The 23,307-nt window shown below is 39.9% G+C and overlaps 1 protein-coding gene across 1 annotated transcript in view; it reads right to left on the bottom strand.

The window, feature by feature from the left end:
* DNAH11 (dynein axonemal heavy chain 11) overlaps positions 1-23,307 on the bottom strand; it is a 355,953-nt gene that overhangs the window by 65,714 nt on the left and 266,932 nt on the right. Inside the window, exons 64-65 of the mRNA XM_052639247.1 lie at positions 23,044-23,279; positions 21,634-21,756 (exon numbers count right to left, since the gene is read on the bottom strand). Coding sequence (XP_052495207.1) covers positions 21,634-21,756; positions 23,044-23,279 — 359 coding nt within the window. The remainder of the gene's footprint in view (positions 1-21,633; positions 21,757-23,043; positions 23,280-23,307) is intronic.

Genomic DNA, 23,307 nt, shown 5'->3' with positions numbered 1-23,307 from the left:
AGGGCTGATTTCCTTTAGGATGGAATGGTTGGATCTCCTTGCAGTCCAAGAGACTCTCAAGAGTCTTCTCCAACACCATAGTTCAAAAGCATCAATTGTTTGGTGCTCAGCTTTCTTTATAGTCCAGCTCTCACATCTATACACGACCACTGGAAAAACCATACCCTTGACTAGACAGACCTTTGTTGGCAAAGTAATGTCTCTGCTTTTTAATATGCATAATATGCTGTCACATATTAAAGGTTGGTCACAGCTCTTCTTCCAAGGAGCAAGCATCTTTTAATTTCATGGCTGAAGTCATTATTTGCAGTGACTTTGGAGTCCCCTAAAATAAAGTCTGTCACTGTTTCAACTGTTTCTTCATCTATTTTACATAAGGTGATGGGACCAGATGACATGATCTTAGTTTTTTTGAACGTTGAGTTTTAAGCCCACTTTTTCACTCTCCTCTTTCACTTTCATCAAGAGGTTCTTTAGTTCTTCTTCACTTTCTGCCATAAGGGTGGTGGCATTGGCATATCTGAGGTTATTGATATTTGTCCTGGCAATCTTGATTCCAGCTTGTGCTTCATCCAGCCCAGTGTTTCTCATGATGTACTCTGCATATAAGTTACATAAGCAGGGTGACAGCATACAGCCTTGACGTACCCCTTTTCCTTTTGGAACCAGTCTGTTGTTCCATATCAAGTTCTAACTGTTGCTTCCTGACCTGCATACAGGTTTCTCAAGAGTCAGGTCAGATGGTCTGGTATTCCCATCTTTTTAAGAATTGTCCAGAGTTTGTTGTGGTCCACACAGTCAAAGGCTTTGGCATAGTCAATAAAGCAGAAATAGACGTTTTTCTGGAACTCTCTTGCTTTTTCAATGATCCAGCAGATGTTGGCAATTTGATCTCTGGTTCCTCTGCCTTTTCTAAAACCAGCTTGAACATCTGGAAGTTCACAGTTCACGTATTGCTGAAACCTGGGTTGGAGAATTCTGAGCATTACTTTACTAGCATGTGAGATGAGTGCAACTGTGCAACAGTTGGAGCATTCTTTGGCATTGCCTTTCTTTGGGACCGGAATGAAAACTGACCTTTTCCAGTCCTATGGCCACTGCTGAGTTCTCCATATTTGCTGGCCTATTGAGTGCAGCACTTTTACAGCATCATCTTTTAGGATTTGAAATAGGTCAACTGGAACTCCATCACCTCCATGAGCTTTGCTCATCATGATGCTTCCTAAGGCCCACTTGACTTCACATTCCAGGATGTCTGGTTCTAGGTGAGTGATCACACCATCGTCATTATCTGGGTCATGAAGATCTCTTTTGTATAGTTCTTCTGTGTATTCCTGCCACCACTTAATATCTTCTGCTTCTGTTAGGTCTATACCATTTCTGTCCTTTATTGTGCCCATCTTTGCATGAAATGTTCCCTTGGTATCTCTAATTGTCTTGAAGAGATCTCTAGACTTTCCCATTGTATCGTTTCCCTCTATTTCTTCGCATTGATTGCTGAGGAAGGGTTTCTTATCATATATCCTTGCTATTCTTTGGAACTCTGCATTCAGATGGGTATACCTTTCCTTTTCTCCTTTGCTTTTAACTTCTCTTGTATTCACAGCTATTTGTAAAGCCTCCTTAGACAACCATTTTGCCTTTTTGCAATTCTTTTCCTTGGGGGTGATCTTGATCCCTGCCTCCTGTACAATGTCACACACCTCCATCCATAGTTCTTCAGGCATTCTGTCTATCAGATCTAATCCCTTGAATCTATTTATTACTTCCAGTGTATAATCATAAGGGATTGATTTAGGTCATACCTGAATGGTCTAGTGGTTTTCTCTGCTTTCTTCAATTTAAGTCTGAATTTGGCAATAAGGAGTTCATGATCTGAAGCCACAGTTAGCTCCTGGTCTTGTTTTTGATGAGTATACAGAGCTTCTCTATCTCTGGCTAAAAAGAATATAATCAGTTTGATTTCAGTGTTGACCATCTGGTGATTCCATGTGTAGAGACTTCTCTTGTGTTGTTGGAGGAAGGTGTTTGCTATGACCAATGTGTTCTCTTGGCAAAACTCTATTGGCCTTTGCCCTGCTTCATTCTGTACTTCAAGGACAAATTTGCCTGTTACTCCAGGTGTTTCTTGACTTCCTACTTTTGCATTCCAGTCCCCTATAATGAAAAGGACATCTTTTGGGGGAGTTAGTTTTAAAAGGTCTTGTAGGTCTTCACAGAACTGTTCAATTTCAGCTTCTTCAGCATTACTGGTCAGGGCATAGACTTGGATTACTGTGATATTGAATGGCTTGTGTTGGAAATGAACAGAGATTACTCTGTCGTTTTTGAGATTGTATCCAACTACTGCATTTCAGACTCTCTTGTTGACTATGATGGATACTCCATTTCTTCTAAGGGATTTTTGCCCACAGTAGTAGATATAATGGTCATCTGAGTTAAATTCACCCATTCCAGTCCATTTTAGTTCAGTGATTCCTAAAATGTCAATGTTCACTCTTGTCAAACTCCTGTTTGACCACTTCCAATTTGCCTTGATTCATGGACCTAACATTCCAGGTTCCTATGCAATATTGCTCTTTATAGAATTGGACTTTACTTCCATCACCAGTCACATCTTGAACTGGGTGTTGCTTTTGCTTTGGCTCCATCCCTTCAATTTTTCTGGAGTTATTTCTTCATTGCTCTCCAGTAGCATATTGGGCACCTAGCGACCTGGGGAGTTCATCTTTCAGTGTCCTGTCTTTTTGCCTTTTCATACTGTTCATGGAGTTCTCAAGGCAAGAATACTGAAGTGGGAGGGTTAATAAGATGGCAGAGGACTAGGACGGGGGGACCACTTTCTCCCCCACAAATTCATCAAAAGAACACTTAAACGCTGAGTAAATTCCACAAAACAACTTCTGAATGCTGGCAGAGGACATCAGGCACCCAGAAAAGCAGCCCATTGTCTTCGAAAGGAGGTAGGAAAAAATATAAAAGACAAAAAAAGAGACAAAAGAGGTAGGGAGGGAGCTCCGTCCCCGGGAGGGAGTCTTAAAAAGAGAGAAGTTTCCAAACACCAGGAAACACTCTCACTGCCGTGGCGAGCCTTGGAAACACAGAGGGCAACATAAGGAGGAGGAAAAATAAATAAATAAAACCCACAGATTACAAGCCCAATGGTAACTCCCCCAGCGGAGAAGCAGCGCAGACGCCTGCATCCGCCACTAGCAAACGGGGGCTGGGCAGGGAGGCATGGGTCTGAGTGCCCCGAGGGCAATCTGAGTGAACTAACTTGGGCTAGCAGACCAGACTGTGGGATAGCCACCACGTGAAAAGCTCGAACATAAGACACCGCCAGGACCGCGCACGGAAGAAAGGACAGAACACAATGAGCCGGCTGCAGACCATCCCCCTCCGGTGACAGGCAGCCAGAGCCCAAAGGGCCAGAAGAGGGCAATCGCAGCCCCAGAGAGACATTATCTACCAAACTGCAAGCAGGCTTCTTTGCTAACTAAGACTTCTTGGGGTTCTGGACAGTCATCATCCACCTGAGAAAGTGCGCCAGTTGTACACCCAGAAAACTGAGCAGCAGGGACGAGAGAGGCGATAAGTCGCAGCGACTGCACTCGCCAAACACCTGAGCTACTCGGACCTGGGAAGGGCACAAAACGCAGGCCCAACTGAGTCTGCGCCTCTGAGGACTACCTGAGTGCCTAAACCTGAATGGCTTAGACCAGGGAGGTGCATGCAGTCCAGGGCCGGCCTCAGATGGTTCCCGGTGGAGCAACCTAGAGCCTGAGCTGTGTGCGCCATGAGCGGGGGCAGGCCCAGTGTGCCTGAGACACTGCGAGCACACGCCAGTGTTATTTGTTTGCAGCGTCCCTCCCTCCCCACAGCAGGACTGAACAAGTGAGCCTAAAAAAAGTGTCCACCACCGCCCCCCTTGTGTCAGGGCAGAAATCAGACACTGAAGAGACCAGCAAACAGAAGAAGCTAAAACAGAGGGAACCGCCTTGGAAGTGACAGGTGCAATAGATTAAAACCCTGTCGTTAGTACCGACTACATAGGAAGGGGCCTATAGATCTTGAGAAATATAAGCCGGACCAAGGAACTATCCGAAAATGAACTGACCCCACACTGCCCACAACACCACCAGAGAAAGTCCTAGATAAATCTTTACTATTTTTACAATCATTCTTTTTTTTTTTCTCTTTTTTTGAAACTTTAAAAAAATTTTAAGTCCTCTATTACTCCTTTAATTTTCATTTTTATAACCTACTATTACTTTTCAGAGTCTTTTCCAATGAGTTAACTCTTCACATGAGGTGGCCAAAGTACTGGAGTTTCGGCTTTAGCATCATTCCTTCCAAAGAAACCCCAGGGCTGATCTCCTTCAGAATGGACTGCGTGGATCTTCTTGCAGTCCAAAGGATTCTCAAGAGTCTTCTCCAACACCACAGTTCAAAAGCATCAGTTCTTCGGCACTCAGCCTTCTTCACAGTCCAACTCTCACATCCATACATGACCACTGGAAAAACCATAGCCTTGACTGGACGGACCTTAGTCGGCAAAATAATGTCTCTGCTTTTGAATATGCTATCTAGGTTGGTCATAACTTTTCTTCCAAGGAGTAAGCGTCTTTTAATTTCATGGCTGCAGTCACCATCTGTAGTGATTTTGGAGCCCATATTAGGGCAGAAATAAATGCAAAAGAAACAAAAGAGACCATAGCAAAAATCAACAAAGCCAAAAGCTGGTTCTTCAAAAGGATAAATAAAATTGACAAACCATTAGCCAGACTCATCAAGAAACAAAGGGAGAAAAATCAAATCAATAAAATTAGAAATGAAAATGGAGAGATCACAACAGACAACACAGAAATACAAAGGGTCATAAGAGACTACTATCAGCAATTATATGCCAATAAAATGGACAACGTGGAAGAAATGGACACATTCTTAGAAAAGTACAACTTTCCAAAACTGAACCAGGAAGAAATAGAAAATCTTAACAGACCCATCACAAGCACGGAAATTGAAACTGTAATCAGAAATCTTCCAGCAAACAAAAGCCCAGGTCCAGACGGCTTCACAGCTGAATTCTACCAAAAATTTCAAGAAGAGCTAACACCTATCCTACTGAAACTCTTCCAGAAAATTGCAGAGGAAGGTAAACTTCCGAACTCATTCTATGATGCCACCATCACCCTAATAACAAAACCTGACAAAGATGCCACACAAAAAAGAAAACTACAGGCCAATATCACTGATGAACATAGATGCAAAAACCCTTAACAAAATTCTATCAATCAGAATCCAACAACACATTAAAAAGATCATACACCATGACCAAGTGGGCTTTATCCCAGGGATGCAAGGATTCAATATCTGCAAATCAATCAATGTAATTCACCACATTAACAAATTAAAAATAAAAGCCATATGATTACCTCAATAGATGCAGAGAAGGCCTTTGACAAAATTCAACATCCATTTATGATAAAAACTCTCCAGAAAGCAGGAATAGAAGGAACATACCTCAACATAATAAAAGCTATATATGACAAACCCACAGCAAACATTATCCTCAATGGTGAAAAATTGAAAGCATTTCCCCTAAAGTCAGGAACAAGACAAGGGTGCCCACTTTCACCGCTACTATTCAACATAGATCTGGAAGTTTTGGCTACAGCAATCAGAGCAGAAAAAGAAATAAAAGGAATCCAAATTGGAAAAGAAGAAGTAAAACTCTCACTGTTTGCAGATGACATTATCCTCTACACAGAAAACCCTAAAGACTCCATCAGAAAATTACTAGAGCTAATCAATGAATATAGTAAAGTTGCAGGATATAAAATCAACACACAGAAATCCCTTGCATGCCTATACACTAATAATGAGAAAGTAGAAAAAGAAATTAAGGAAACAATTCCATTCACCATTGCAACGAAAAGAATAAAATACTTAGGAATATACCTACCTAAAGAAACTAAAGACCTATATATAGAAAACTATAAAACACTGATGAAAGAAATCAAAGAGGACACTGATAGATGGAGAAATAAGCCATGTTCATGGATTGGAAGAATCAAGATAGTGAAAATGAGTATATTACCCAAAGCAATCTACAGATTCAGTGCAATTCCTATCAAGCTACCAGCGGTATTTTTCACAGAGCTAGAACAAATAATTTCACAATTTGTATGGAAATACAAAAAACCTCGAATAGCCAAAGCAATCTTGAGAAAGAAGAATGGAACTGGAGGAATCAACCTGCCTGACTTCAGGCTCTACTACAAAGCCACAGTCATCAAGACAGTATGGTACTGGCACAAAGACAGAAATATAGATCAATGGAACAAAATAGAAAGCCCAGAGATCAATCCACACACCTATGGACACCTTATCTTTGACAAAGGAGGCAAGAATATACAATGGAGAAAAGACAATCTCTTTAACAAGTGGTGCTGGGAAAACTGGTCAACCACTTGTAAAAGAATGAAACTAGAACACTTTCTAACACCATACACAAAAATAAACTCAAAATGGATTAAAGATCTAAAGGTAAGACCAGAAACTATAAAACTCCTAGAGGAGAACATAGGCAAAACACTCTCCAACATACATCACAGCAGGATCCTCTATGATCCACCTCCCAGAATACTGGAAATAAAAGCAAAAATAAACAAATGGGATATAATTAAAATTAAAAGCTTCTGCACAACAAAGGAAACTATAAGCAAGGTGAAAAGACAGCCTTCTGAATGGGAGAAAATAATAGCAAATGAAGCAACTGAAAAACAACTAATCTCAAAAATATACAAGCAACTCCTGCAGCTCAATTCCAGAAAAATAAATGACCCAATCAAAAATTGGGCCAAAGAACTAAATAGACATTTCTCCAAAGAAGACATACAGATGGCTTACAAACACATGAAAAGATGCTCAACATCACTCATTATTAGAGAAATGCAAATCAAGACCACAATGAGGTACCATTTCACACCAGTCAGAATGGCTGTGATTCAAAAGTCTGCAAGCAATAAATGCTGGAGAGGGTGTGGAGAAAAGGGAACCTTCTTACACTGTTGGTGGGAATGCAAACTAGTACAGCCACTATGGAGAACAGTGTGGACATTCCTTAAAAAATTGCAAATAGAACTGCCTTATGACCCAGCAATCCCACTACTGGACATACACACCGAGGAAACCAGAATTGAAAGTGGCATGTGTACCCCAATGTTCATCGCAGCACTGTTTATAATAGCCAGGACATGGAAGCAACCTAGATGTCCATCAGCAGACAAATGGATAAGAGAGCTGTGGTACATATACACAATGGAGTATTACTCGGCCATTAAAAAGAATACATTTGAATCAGTTCTAATGAGGTGGATGAAACTGGAGCCAATTATACAGAGTGAAGTAAGCCAGAAAGAAAAACACCAATACAGTATACTAACACATATATATGGAATTTAGAAAGATGGTAACGATAACCCTGTATGCGAGACAGCAAAAGAGACACAGATGTATAGAACAGTCTTTTGGACTCTGTGGGAGAGGGTGGGATGATTTGGGAGAATGGCATTGAAACATGTATAATATTATATAAGAAACAAATCGCCAGTCTAGGTTTGATGCAGGATACAGGATGCTTGGGGCTGGTACACTGGGATGACCCAGAGAGATGGTATGGGGAGGGAGGTGGGAGGGGGGTTCAGGATTGGGAACACGTGTACACCCGTGGCAGATTCATGTTGATGTATGGCAAAACCAATACAGTATTGTAAAGTAAAATAAAGTAAAAAAGAAAAAAAAAATACTGAAGTGGTTTGCCATTCCCTTCTCCAGTGGACCACATTTTGTCAGAACTCTCCACCATGAGCCTTCCGTCTTGGGTGGCCCTACATGGCATGGCTCATAGCTTCCTGGAGTTGGACAAGGCTGTGGTCCATGTGATCAGATTGGTTAGTTTCCTTTGATTGTGGTTTTCATTCTGTCTGCCCTCTGAAGGAGAAGGGTAAGAGGCTTACAGAAGCTTCCTGATGGGAGAGACTGACGGGGGGAAACTGGGTCTTGTTCTCAAGGGCAGGGCCATGTAAATCTTTAATCCAATTTTCTGTTGATGGGTGGAACTGTGTTCCCTCCCTGTTATTTACCTAGGGACAAACTATGGTGGAGGTAATGAAGATAATGGCAACATCTTTCAAAAGGTCCCTTGCATGCACTGCTACACGCAGTGCTCTCAGCCCTGCAGCAGGCCACTGCCGGCGACTCCTGGACACTTTCGGGCAAGTCTGGGTCAGTCTTTTGTGGGGTCATTGCTCCTTTCTTCTGGGTCCTGGTGCACACAAGGTTCTGTTTTTGCCCGCTATGAGTTTGTTTCCCTGTCCTGTGTAAGCTCTGGCGTCTCTATGGTGGGGTAATGGTGACCTCCTCTAAGACGGCTTTTGCCATACCCAGGTCTGCTGCACTCAGAGCCCCTGCTCCTGCAGCAGTCCACTGCTGACTCGTACCTCCTCAGGAGATGCTCGGACACAGTTCTGTCTCAGTCTCTGTGGGGCCTCTGGGTCCTGGTGCACACAAGCTTTGTTTGAGCCCTCTGAGCTTTTCTGGTGGGTATGGGATTTGATTCTAAATGTGATTTTTCCCCTCCTACAATCTTGCTGGGGCTTCTCCAACATGGACCTACTGTATAGCACATGGAACTCTGTTCAATGTTATGTGGCTACCTGGATGGGAGGGGAGTTTGGGGGAAAATGGATACATGTATATGTTTGGCAAGGTCCTTTTGCAGTCTATCACAAACTATCACAACATTGTTAATCAGCTATACTTCAATATAATATAAAAAGTTTTTTTTTTTTTTTAAATACAGTACTCAGGAATATCAAAATTCTCTCAAAGATTACTCACAACTTAGCCGAAAGTTATCATGGGGATGAAAAGATTTAATTTCTTCACATCATGGAAAGTTATTACTGTTGTGGAGGATGGATATACAATTACATTTAAAATACTTGAAAGTAATTTCTTGGCTAATGTTCACAGCATTTCTGTGATGGACTTTGGGGAATATTTCTCTCAATTCCCACATTTACCTGACAGCCAGAATCTGTATGAGTTGTTCTCATACAGATTCAGGCAGTGTCATCTCAAAACAGCCAAGATGAGAGTCTGAAGTCTGAGACTACAATGTGAATTTCTTATTTCTGAGAAATATGTCTAGAAACTAAAGAAATGTCTTTTACTTCTGTTGGCACTGGTCTCAAGATTTAGTGTAGCTACTGTTGAAAATGCCATCAGTCTTGGATCATAAAAACTTACATGAATTTTTCTAGTGATCAGATATTCTGAGTACATGAACACCACCACCATTATTTTTTTTATTGCCATGTAAAACCAAACATGAAAAAGTAACAATATTCAATTTAGAACAAGGACTTGCTTCTGAGGCAGATCCAAGTCTTTACTAGGAATGGCCCCAGTAAAATACTGTTTTTTGTTTTTTTTTTAATTGCAAAACCTTTTTCACAATGCTGGCGAGAAATTTCTAAAGACACTATGTTATTATACTGAAGGTTGTTCCTCTAGGATGGATGATTCAGAGAACTAATACACTCTCTAAACAGGAATAAGTTCATTCTCCAGGCCTCAGTGAAGCTGATTTATCAAAGTAAAGAGATAGCAGTGGGTTTTGACATAAGTAAATAAAATAGTTCCACGAGTTTGGGGAGGGAGAGGAAAAACACACTCAGGAGAAGCAGAAAACCTTCTCAATGGACATCTAAAAGCCTTACTGCATGTCCTGCTGTTTCAAATGAAAAGCTTCTAGATTAGACTTGTGAGCTCCAACAGCCCTGGCTGCGCGCACAGCCGAAGGTCAGGTGCAGCGAGGGCAGCAGAGAGGGGTTACTTAGCAACCTCGGCAGGAAGGCTGGAGCGAGGTGGTCAAACCTGGCTCCTGAAGAAAGGGTTGGGCTGAAAGCTGCACAGCTGGCCAGACGTTTAAGAAAAAGAAGGAAAGGAAGTCCTGAATAGAAATGAGTTAATTGTTTCATTGCTTCACGCAGTTAATGTAACCAACATGTCCTTCTAAGATAAAAGCAAACTTTGAGTAGAATTAAAAAAAAAAAAAATTAAAGTCACAAGAATCCAGACACCACTGAATAGAAAATATAGCTAAAAAAATCATAGTAGGTTATTTCCCCTTTGAGATACACACACACACACGTGTTCCATATGTATATAAAGCATACATGTTATATATATTTATACACATTTCAATATGTCCTTATTTAAACATTATTATGTGGCATGAATAATGAAGAAATTCTAGTTCCATTCATATTTGTTTTTTTTAACAAAACTACTTTTTTGAGGAAAAGAATCTAAATTTGGTATCTATGTTCATATAGTCAAACAATGTCAGCAAGATAACTGAGAAGATGCACTATCTGTAGGTCCTGAATATGTGTGTGTGTGTGTTAGTCACTCAGTCATGTCCAGCTGTTTGTAATTCCATGGACTGTAGCCCACCAGGCTCCTCCATCCATGGAATTTTCCAAGCAAGAGTACTGGAGTGGGGTGCCATTGCCTTCTCCGTCTACTGTATGAAGGCATGAATTACTGGAAAACAGAAATATTCTTACCCACAGGGAACATAATTAGAGAACTTCATAACTCCACAGCTTACTAAAAAACTATGTTTCTAGCTCAATAGAGCACATTCTAATACAGTGTGGGGTTTAATTTAAGATGGTTCTATTTTAAATTTCACTCAAGACTTCATTCAAATGCATCTATACTCAACTAGAGAACAATAGTATGGCACCAACTCCAAGAGCAGCAACATAATAACAGTTAAACTGGAACTTGCTAACTAAAATATTTTTTATTGATTTTAGCACAACTTTCAGGAAACTTATTATAAAACAAATACTATTTGTAAAATACTGTCTTTCATTTTATTATGTCTATACAAATGGAAATTTCTATTATAGAGCTAATATTTATTAGTTTTAAGCTTCTTTCTAGGGAATGCTACTTGAAGACTATTACTAAAAGAATAATGATATGAAATTAAATATAGAATAAAGTATAAACTCTTAAAAAAACATTTATATGCTCAGAAGCAAGCTGAAATACCTCTTGTAGTAAGGTTTCTCTAGCTAAGATTAAAGTTCAAAAATCACTTCAATAATATTTGTGAAGATTCAAAAGATTAAAGAGATATAATTTTATGAAGATGCTTCACAGATCAGCAACTTTTCTAATATGTAAGTGAGTAAATTTGCTTTGGAAAAAGTATGTGTTGATAAATCTCCCCAGATATGTTTTCTGTCGATTGATACCATACAATATATTTTACTTAAAATTAGGATTGTCTGGAGTTTGGTGGATTTAATTATTTGTAATTACCAAGCTGTTGTCAGCCTGTGGCCATTTTATGATAGTGTTATCTGCTATGTGGGTCAGGTTCAACTGTATATCTTCTCAAACACAGATTTAATGTGCTATTGATGAAACCATTACTAGAGCCAAATTAAAGTCTGGGCTGATTGATTGGTCCACAGGGAGTTGTCACACAAGAAAGGAGTAATTAGTATTCATTACTTCATACTGCACAACATTCCAATTATTAATGAACTTCAACTTTTGGACTATGCTGTATCTATCACAAGTATCTTTTCAGACATTCATTATTACAAAGAATAGACTAATAATTGGTTTTTTTTTAAAAGGGCCCCAAAGCAAACAGAACTAAAATAAACAAAAACACTATAAGTAATCAAAAACTTTCTGAGGAATGTGGCTTTCTCTCAGGAATATGAAAGGTTAATCCACCTGCACTTGAAGAAGATGAAGCAGTAAAGCCATTGTGGGTGACTACACCAACTTTGCAATCCCTGGGGGTTGTCTCTTCTTTTGCTTGCTTTCAGTGCTATTTCCTCTTTACAAAACAAGGGGAAACATATTTGTACCCAACAGGTAATTGGAAAGAGAAACAGAAATTGTTCGTAACATTGTATAGGTGGCGGTGACCAAAACTATCTCAAAGAAAAAGAAATGCAAGAAGGCAACTGGTTGTCTGAGAAGGCTTTACAAATAGCTGAGGAAAGAGGTGAAAAGCAAGGCAGACAGGGAAAGATACACCTAACTGAATGCAGAGTTCTAGAAAATAGCAAGGAGAGATAAAAAGGCCTTTTTAAATGAACAATGCAAAGAAGTAGAGGAAAACAGTAGAATGGGAAAGACTAGAAATCTCTTAAAAAATTAGAGATGTCAAGGGAACATTTCATGCAAATATGGGGACAATAAAGGACAGAAATGTTATGGACCTAACAGAAGCAGAAGAGATTAAGAAGAGATGACAAGAATTCACAAAAGAACTATACAAAAAAAGATCTTAATGACCCAGATAGGCACGATGGTGTGATCACTCACCTAGAGCCAGACATCCTTGAACGCGAAGTCAAATGGGTCTTAAGAAGCATCACTATGAACAAAGATAGTGGAGGTGATGGAACTCCAGTTGAGCTACTTCAAATCCTAAAAGATGCTGCTGTTAAAGTGTTGCACTCAATATGCCAGCAAATTTTAAAAACTTAGCATTGGGCACAGGACTGGAAAAGGACAGTTTTCATTCTGATCCCAAAGAAGGCCATACCAAAGAATGTTCAAACTACCAGACAATTGCATTCATTTTGCATGCTAGTAAGGGCAGGAGGAGAAGGGGACGACAGAGGATGAGATGGCTGGATGGCATCACCAACGCGATGGACTTGAGTTTGGGTGAACTCTGCGAGTTGGTGATGGACAGGGAGGCCTGGCATGCTGCAATTCATGGGGTCACAAAGAGTCAGACACAACTGAGTGACTGAACTGAACTGAACTGAAGGTTAAGCTCAAAATCCTTCAAGCTAAGTTTCAGCAGTATGTGAACTGAGAACTCCCAGATGTACAACCTGGGTTTAGAATAGGCAGAGGAACCAGAGACCAAATTGCCTACATTCACTGGACCAAAGATAAAGCAAGGGAATTCAAGAAAAATAATCACTTCTTCACCAACTACTTTAAAGCTTTTGACTCTGTGGATCACAACAAACTGTGGAAAATTCTTAAAGAAATGGGAATACCATACCACCTTATCTACCTCCTGAGAAACCTGTATGCAGGCCAAGAAACAAGTTAGAATCTTACATAGACCTACAGACTGGTTCCAAATTGGGAAAGAAGTACGTCAAGGCTGTATAGTGTCACCCTGCTTATATAACTTATGTGCAGAGTACATCATTCAAGATGCTGGACTGGATGGATCACAAGCTGGAATCAAGACTGCCAGGAGAAATAACAACTTCAAATATGTGGATGACACCACACTAACAGCAGAAAGTGAAGAGGAACTAAAGAGCCTCTTGATGGTGGAAGAGGAGAGTGAGAAAGCTGGCTTGTAACTCAACATTCAAAAAACTAAGATCATGGCATCTAGTCCTATCCCTTTATGGCAAATAGAGCAAAAAGTAGAAGCAGTGGCAAGCTTTATTTTCTTGGGCTCCAAAATCACTGCCGATAGTGACTGTAGCCATGAAATTAAAAGATGCTTGCTCCTTGGAAAGAAAGCTCTGACAAACCTAGACAGTGTACTAAATAGCAGAAACATCACTTTGGCCAACAAAGGTCTTGGAATTAAAGCTATGGTTTTTCCAGTAGTCATGCATGGATGTAAGAGTTGGACCATAAAGAAGGCTGAACGCTGAAGAATTGATGCTTTTGAATTGTGGTACTAGAGAAGACCCCCGAGAGTCCCTTGGACTGCAAGGAAATCAAACCAGTCAATCCTAAAGGAAATCAACCCTGAATATTCATTGGAAGGACTGATGCTGAAACTCAAGCTTTAATACTCTGGCCACCTGACGTGAAAAGCTGACTCACTGAAAAAGGCCCTGATGCTGGGAAAAGATTGTAGGCAGAAGGAGAAAGCATGGCAGAGGATGACATGTTTAAATAGTTATCAACAATGGACATGAATTTGAGAAAATTCTGGGAAACAGTGAAGGACAGGGGAGCCCGGCATGCTGCAATCCATGGGGTTGCAAAGAGTCAGACATGAGTTTGCAACTGAACAACATTTTTCCATTCAAAAAAAGAGGTGTTGGTTGGAATAGTTCCTCAAAGGAAGGGGCTGCACAAAAAAGATCTTCATGACCCAGATAATCAGGATGGTGTGATCATTCACCTAGGGCCAGACATCCTGGAATGTAAAGTCAAGTGGGCCTTAGGAAGCATCACTACGAGCAAAGCTATTGGAGGTGATGTAATTCCAGTTGAGCTATTTCAAATTCTAAAAGATGATGCTATGAAACTCCTATACTCAATATGCCAGCACATTAGGAAAACTCAGCAGTGGCCACAGGACTGGAAAAGGTCAGTTTTCATTCCATCCCAAAGAAAGGCAATGCCAAAGAATGCTCAAACTACCGCACAGTTGCACTCATCTGATATGCTAGTAAACTAATGCTCAAAATTCTCCAAGCCAGGCTCAACAATACATCAACTGTGAACTTCCAGATGTTCAAGCTGGTTTCAGAAAAGGCAGAGAAACCAGAGATCAAATTGCCAGCATCCACTGGATTATCAAAAAATCAAGAGAATTCCAGAAAAACATCCAAAGTCTTTGACTGTGTGGATCACAACACACTATGGAAAATTCTAAAAGAGATGGGAATACCAGACCACCTGACCTGCCTCTTGAGAAACCTGTATGCAGGTCAGGAAGCAACAGTTAGAACTGGATATGGGACAACAGACTGGTTCCAAATAGGAAAAGGAGTACGTCAAAGCTGTAAATTGTCATCCTGCTTATTTTACTTATATGCAGAGTACATCATGAGAAAACGCTGGGCTGGATGAAGAACAAGCAGTAATGAAGACTGCCAGGAGAAATATCAATAACCATGCAGATGCCACCACCCTTATGGCAGAAAGTGAAGAAGAACTAAAGAGCCTATTGATGAAAGTGAAAGAGGAGAGTGAAAAAGTTGGCTTAAAACTCAACATGCAGAAAACTAAGATCAGGGCCTCTGGTCCCATCACTTCATGGCAAATAGATGGAGAACAGTGGAAACAGTGGCTGACTTTATTTTCTGGCCTCCAAAATCACTGCTGATGTTGACTGCATCCATGAAATTAAAAGACACTCCTTGGAAGGAAAGTTATGACCAATCTAGACAGCATATTCAAAAGCAGAGACATTACTTTGCCAACAGAGGTCCATCTAGTCAAGGCTATGGTTTTTACAGTAAATCTGTATGGATGTGAGAGTTGGGCTATAAAGAAAGCTGAGGGCCAAAGAATTGATGCTTTTGAGCTGTGGTGTTGGAGAAGACTCTTGAGAGTCCCCTGGACTGCAAGGAGATCCAATCAGTCCATCCTAAAGGAAATCAGTCCTGAGTATTCATTGGAAGGACTGATGTTGAAGCTGAAACTCCAGTACTTTGGCCACCTGATGCCAAGAGCTAACTCATTTGAAAAGACCCTGATGCTGGGAAAGATTGAAGACAGGAGGAGAAGGGGACAACAGAGGATGAGATGGTTGGATGGCATAACCAACTCAATGGACAGGAGTTTGGGTAAACTCCGGGAGTTGGTGATGGACAGGAAGGCCTGGTGTGCTGCAGTCCATGGGGTTGCAAAGAGTCGGACACGACTGAGCGACTGATCTGAACTTCCAGCTCTACTGTCACTGCCTTAGTTTAGGCTCAAAATAGGTCTCAACTGGACTATTGCAATTGTTTGTTAATTGGATGGTCCCTGGCTCTCGGTCCATGTGCCTTTAATCAATACTCCATACTGCTAACGTGCCCTTTCAAAAAACATAAATCTGACTGCATTATTCTTAGCATGCTAAGAGTCTTCACTAGCTTTCCCACGGACTTCTGCTCATGATTCGCAAGTGAAAATATTGAAACTCCAGATGTGTTACTCCACGAAGACAAGGTCCCTTGGTTAAAAACCAAGGATGTTGTCAACTAGCATTATGGATTGGAATGCGCCCCTTCAATGTACTTGGGGAAGAAGCATTGTAACCAGGGAAAGGCCAACCTGTGGGTCATCTGTGGGTACCCAAGGATACCCACATTCTGGGGCCTGACAATCCAGTCCCACCTTTCTCAGTCCAAACACCTTTTCCCCCAAAATGGGGCTCTCCACATATGTGAATCTTAATCTCAGTTCCCCGAAGCTGTTGGGCCAATTAGTATGTTTTACTACTTGGTACCAGAATTCTCTTCTCCCATTTGTCTGACAAATGCCCAATGACCTATTAAGATTCACACTAAATGTAAATGTAATACAAAGTCTTTCCAAGTCTCCACCACGGAGCAGATGATTCTCTATCATGTATACTTCCATCACCACATCCACGGCATGTATTACTTGTGCTGTGTATAGGTCTGACTTCCCCTTCAGGACATGTAGCTTCCTTAAGGGCAGGGTCTGTACCTTCTGTTCTGAATCACTGGCCACTAGTACAGGGCCTGCCTCTGGCAGTTCTCAGAGAAGCCTTATTCAGTGACTGATAGAGTCTGCAAGGACTCAGATTCTCTGAATAACAAAACTTTAAAAACATCTAAAGAAAACTCGAGGTACACAACTAACATTACCTTCATAAAAGTAGTTGTTGCCACTCTTATGCAAGAGTTTAGGAGTTAGAATTGTTACAGTAACAACTGCATGCAATAAACTCTATTATATTCTTACAGATCATTAAAAATTTTCTTCAACTTTTAAAAACAGCTACAATGACATGATCAATTCTATAAAGCCTAATCAGTTCAGATCAGTCACTCAGTCATGTCCGACTCTTTGTAACCCCGTGGACTGCAGCACACCAGGCCTCCCTGTCCATCACCAACTCCGGAAGTTTACCCAAACTCATGTCCATTGAGTCAGTGATGCCATCCAACCATTTCATCCTCTGTCGTCCCCTTCTCCTCCCGCGTTCAATCTTTCCCAGCATCAAGGTCTTTTCAAATGAGTCAGCTCTTCACATCAGGTGGCCAAAGTACTGGAGTTTCAGCTTTAACATCAGTCCTTCCAATGAACACTGAGGACTGATTTCCTTTAGGATGGACTGGTTGGATCTCCTTGCAGTCCAAGGGACTCTCAAGAGTCTTCTCCAACACCACAGTTCAAAAGCATCAATTCTTTGGCACTCAGCTTTCTTTATAGCCCAACTTTCACATCCATACATGACTACTGGAAAAACCACAGCCTTAACTAGACGGACCCTTTTTGGCAAAGTAATGTCTCTGCTTTTTAATATGCAGTCTAGGTTGGTCATAACTTTTCTTAGAGAGCACATATTCAGGAAAGATTATTAATTTGGAATAAACTGCCCTGGTATGATATTTTGTGATAAAGAATTTGATGCTCTATGTAAAATAACTTATTTCTGAAATACAAAAAAAAAAAATCCTCTGGGATTCTTATAGTTAACTATATCCATACTGAGAAAAAAATCAGGACTCAAATTTATTGGTCTCTGGATGTTTTAGATTATCAATATGTACACACATATATAGGGACTTTCCTGGTGGATTAGCGGTTAAGACTCATGCTTCCAATGCAGGAGGCCTGAGTTCGATCCCTGGTCAGGGAACTAGGTCCCACATGATGCAGCTAAGAGTTCGCATCCAAAACTAAAGATCTTGAATGCTGAAACTAAAAGATCCCACATGTCACCTGCTACAACAAGGTCAGAGTTTCCATGTGCTGCAACTAAGACTGGGTACAGCCAAATACACATATAAACATTTAAAAATATATATATAAAGATAGAGAAAGAAACACAGAATTTCTTACACCTAAATTGTGTCACCAAAGGTTCAAGTTAAAGCTAAGAGAATATGTATTTCACTGACAAAAATTCTTTGTCTTCATAATAGTGTCAGAACCTTAATAACAAGGACTTCACTTTAGTGACATCCAAGATTTTGCACTGTATGTTTAACACATCAGATATGGCCACAATTTTATTTATGTCAGAGCTGCAGTTTGTCAAATGTCTTATTAGACTCTCCTAAACGCATGTCTAGGTAAATTTTGGTTTATTGAACAATTATAAGTTGTCGCTCACTTTACATAGATTTAATTAGTGAATTGTATCATAAACACTAATCAGTTAGAGACTTTTTACAAAATAGAAGTTAGTCACCCTTAAGCAGACCTATTTTCATTTTAAATTGACAGGAATAATCCAGTGATAAAAAGAGAGACAAGACACCTTTGAGACAGAGAGTGGGTGCCAAAGAAGAAACGTGTTGGGGAAATTCTGAAATTACACCTCTGTGAAGAAAAACAACAAAAAAGAGAAGGAAATTCAGTGGAATAAGCCGTGGCAATGTTAGTTTCATGAGGGAAGAGGCACAGAGAGCTTTGGACACAGCCACAGTCTCCAGTGAACCCACCCAGGCTCAGTTAGGGACTTAACTACTGGATCTGACCTTTTACACAATTACAGAGTGACATGTTGCCTGCTGGGTAATGGTGTCACTGTCCTTGGAAGGATGTGATGGAGAGATGGCACTCGGGGCAACAGCAGCACTTGGAACATCATGTAGGTCTCAGCAAGAGTGTGCCCAGTCTACCACTGCTGCTGGTATGGGGATGTTCTTAGGGATCCACTAGTGAATTCCTTTTTGTCCTAATGGTTTATCTATATATATATATATTTTAAACATATAAGAAAAAAGAGAACTATCACAGTAAACACATGATTTTGTAGATGCTATGACTTGGGATGAGGCTGAGTTTCAAAAAAAAAAAGTGGATTTAAAATAGGTTTTTACAAATATGAAGTAAATTCAAAATGGATTAAAGACCTGAATGTAAGGCCAGATAGTTTAAAACTCTTAGAGGAAAGGAAACTCTCTGGCACAAACTGCAGCAGTATCTTTTTTGACCCATCCTCTGGCGTAAATCAAGTAAAAACAAAAATAAACAAATGGGACCTAATTAAACTTAAAAGTTTCTGCACAGCAAAGGAAACTAAAAACAAGACAAAAAGATAACCCTTAGAATGGGAGAAAATATTTGCAAATGAAACAACTGACAAATGATTAATCTCCAAAATAAACAAAAAGCTCATGTAGCTCAATATAAAAAAACAAACAACCCAATCAACAAATAGACAGAATACTTAAATAGACATCTAAGGAAAACATATAGATGGTCAACAAATACGTGAAAAGTTACTCAACATCACCAATCATTAGACAAATGCAAATCAAAACTACAATAAAGTATCTCCTCACACAGGTCAGAATGGCCATCGTCAAAAAAAAAAATAATGCTAGAGAGGATGTGGAGAAAAGGGATCCCTCTGGTACTGTTGGTAGGAATGTAAATTGATATAGCCACTATGGACAATAGTATGGAGGTTCCTTAAAAAACTAAAAACAGAATTATCATATCACTCAGCAATCCCATTATTGGGCATATACCCTCAGTTCAGTCGCTTAGTCATGTCTGACTCTTTGCAACCCCATGAATCGCAGCACGCCAGGCCTCCCTGTCCATCACCATCTCCTCAGCAATCCCATTATTGGGCATATACCCTGAGAAAACCATAATTGCAAAGACACATACAATTCAATGTTCATTGCAGCACTATTCACAATGCCAGGACATGGAAGCAATCTAAATGTCCAACAGAGGAAATTTAAAGAAGATGTAGTACATATATACAATGGAATATTACTCAGCCATAAAAAAGGATTGAAATTGTGCCATTTGCAGAGCTGTGGAGGGACCTAGAGACTGGTGTAAAGAATGAAGTAAGTCAGAAAGAGAAAAACAAATACTGTATATTAATGCATATATGTGGAATCTAGAAAAATGGTATAGATAATTTTATTTGCAAAACAGAAATAGAGAAACAGATGTAGAGAACAAACATGGATACCAATGGGGATGGGGTGAAATAAATTGGGAGATTGGTATTGACATATATACACTATTGATACTATGTATAAAATAGATAATAACCTACTGTATACCTCAGGGAACTCTACTCAGTGCTCTGTGGTGACCTAAAGGGGAAGAAAATCCAAGAAAAAGAGGGGCTATATGTATACATAAAAGCTAACTCACTTTGCTGTACATTAGAAACTAACACTGAGAACAGTGTGGAGATTCCTTAAAAAATTGCAAATAGAACTACCTTATGACCCAGCAATCCCACTGCTGGGCATACACACCGAGGAAACCAGAATTGAAAGAGACACATGTACCCCAATGTTCATCGCAGCACTGTTTATAATAGCCAGGACAAGGAAACAACCTAGATGTCCATCAGCAGATGAATGGATAAGAAAGCTGTGGTACATATACACAATGGAGTATTACTCAGCCGTTAAAAAGAATTCATTTGACTCAGTTCTGATGAGATGGATGAAACTGGAGCCGATTATACAGAGTGAAGTAAGCCAGAAAGGAAAACACCAATACAGTATACTAACACATATATATGGAATTTAGAAAGATGGCAATGACGACCCTGTATGCAAGACAGGAAAAAAGACACAGCTGTGTATAACGGACTTTTGGACTCAGAGGGAGAGGGAGAGGGTGGGATGATTTGGGAGAATGGCATTCTATCATGTATACTATCATGTAAGAATTGAATCACCAGTCTATGTCTGACACAGGATACAGCATGCTTGGGGCTGGTGCATGGGAATGACCCACAGAGATGTTATGGGGAGGGAGGTGGGAGGGGGGTTCATGTTTGGGAACACATGTAAGAATTAAAGATTTTAAAATTAAAAAAAATAAAATAAAATATTAAAAAAAAAAAAAAAAGCTGAAGCTCCAGTACTTTGGCCAAAAAAAAAAAAAAAAATAAGGCTACAAGTGATATGCATTTGAGGCAAATATATTAAAGATGTTTTCCAAAGTACTGAGGGTAGAAAAACACTAGTATGAAGTAATAAAGGAGCAAATATTCTCACATTTGTGACAATGCATTATTGGGGTCTATAAATCAAGAATTGGGTAACATGAATCTCAGTCTACCAAAAAAATAGCTTGAACATATGGATCATGTCAAGTTTGCTTTGGTCTTGGACTGTAGGAGCCTTGGAATGGAAACTCAGAAATATCACCAAGAATATTTCAATAGGACTTCCTTGGTGGTTCAGTGGTAAAGAATTCACCTGCAGCCATGGGTTCAATTCCTGGTCTAGGAGGATCAGACATGCAGTGCAGCAAGTAAGCCTGTGTGCCACAACTATCGAGTGTGTGATCTGGAGCCCAGGACCTGCAACTCCTGAGCCCACACGCCCCAGAGTTCATGCTCCACAAAAGGAGAAGGTACCTCAATGAGAAGCCCACGTACCCCAACTAGAGAGCAGCCCTTGCTCGCTGCAACTAAAGAAAAGCCCACACAGTGACGAAGACTCAGCACAGTCATAAAAAATAAATAAATAAAATTATTACAAAAGAATATTTCAATATATTACATTTGATTAGGAGGCCATGAAATAGAAGCTGATGATCAAACTCATGTGTAGTGCAAAACACACATCAAAAATCATCTTAAGATTATTTTTAATAACAAAATTATTATTCAATAATACTTACTTTCCCTTTTTAATTGTGTTCCTACCAAGCAATGGATCAAGGACTGGATCTATTGTTTCCTCAAGGTTTTCAATTAAGATGACATCTCCAAAGGCCAAAGCAGTTTCAATGTCATTCAAAAACCTTAAAATTCAGTCAGAATCAAGGAAAAATGTAAATAAGCATAGGGAAAGTATTCAAAATTATTTATGTTCAATTATATTTAGTTTAATGTAAACATTTTAAATGGGATTTAGAGAAAACTGTTTTATAAAGTAGTATTTTCTTCAACTAAAATATATGGAAATTGAAGATTAGATTGAGATCAATTTCAGTTATATGTTCCAAAATGAAATTCAGTAGTGTGAACTAATAAGTCCATGTGTAAATTACTTTTGACGGTAATCATGGTAAAAATAAATAGAACCTACCCAAACACAAATCACTCCAGCATTCTTGTCTGGAGAATCCCATAGATGGAGGAGACTGGCGGGCTACAGCCCATGGGGTCGCAGAGTCGGACATGACTGAAGTGACTTAGCATGCACCCAAACATTATAAATTTAAATTATTTCAACAGGTCCTCTTTTGAAAAAAAATTCAGATTAAATGCTTTGTGGTTTTATCAAATTTTCATTTTTTTAAACGTTTAGAATCAGTCATGTAGAGAACTACCATTCAATTTCACTGCCACTCTCCAAAAATAGTCTTTTGCCTTGAAAAATAATTTCCTCTAAGTATTCAGATCAGCAAGGAGGCCATTTATCTGCACAACTGCAGACATTCCTTATTTCATTTTACATGTCAAAAAATGATGGAGGGGTAAAATGAAGTATAAGTAAGTCTAAAATTTCTTATTTGGCAATAACTGAAGACCAACTACATACAAGACAGCTCTGTACTTATCAGAAAACACTGTCATGCCAACCGAGTGACAGAAAATCTCAGAGCAGATTCAGTTCTCAAAAGTGATATGCAAAGCTTGAGTAAAAAAATTATCTTCAGGCACTCAACCTTGGGAACTGAGCTGGGTTAAAGCACCATTGTAGGCAAAGTACATATTTAGCAATGTAACTGGAAACCTCATTAAGCCTATGGGGCAGTTGACAATTCTTGGGTTACCGTATGACAAAATCCTAAAGAAGGATTACAATGCATCATATTTCCATTCTTGGCCATAGGAAAACTCTCCTCTCACATGCAGTGCGTGTTCTAACCTTCCAACTAACTTCTTCAGGTAAGTGGATGCACGCCACCCAACGTGAACACCTTTTCCACAGAGATCCTTTATGTGAGTAGGCAGATAAACAAGTTGTACCAAATAATCACATTCCAAAGTGGCAGAGAGGTCTAAGAAATGCCAGGACTTGATAAAAATGAAACCCATTTCCAGCAGCTCAACAGAGAATCAACCCTTCAGATTTCACATACCCTTTCTGGCCCAAGTGTGTGACTTTCAGGTCAGTCCCATATTTGTTCTTGATCCACTTAATCCCTTGCTGCTGGGGGTCGATCATCAGGGGCCAGCGCTCACAGTGCATCAGGATAGCGGCGTTCTCTGTGGACATCCTGTCACTGGGCAGTCCTTCGTTATTCCAGGTGGCAATGGTGGCATCATCCGTCAACATGGCAATCACATCCAGGCCTTCAGTTATTGGGATGGAGACCTTGAGAATCAGAGTCAGGCAATAAACC

This window comes from Budorcas taxicolor, chromosome 4, assembly GCF_023091745.1.
Source record: "Budorcas taxicolor isolate Tak-1 chromosome 4, Takin1.1, whole genome shotgun sequence".
Lineage (NCBI taxonomy): Eukaryota > Metazoa > Chordata > Mammalia > Artiodactyla > Bovidae > Budorcas > Budorcas taxicolor.
This window is presented reverse-complemented; position numbering and strand designations above follow the sequence as displayed.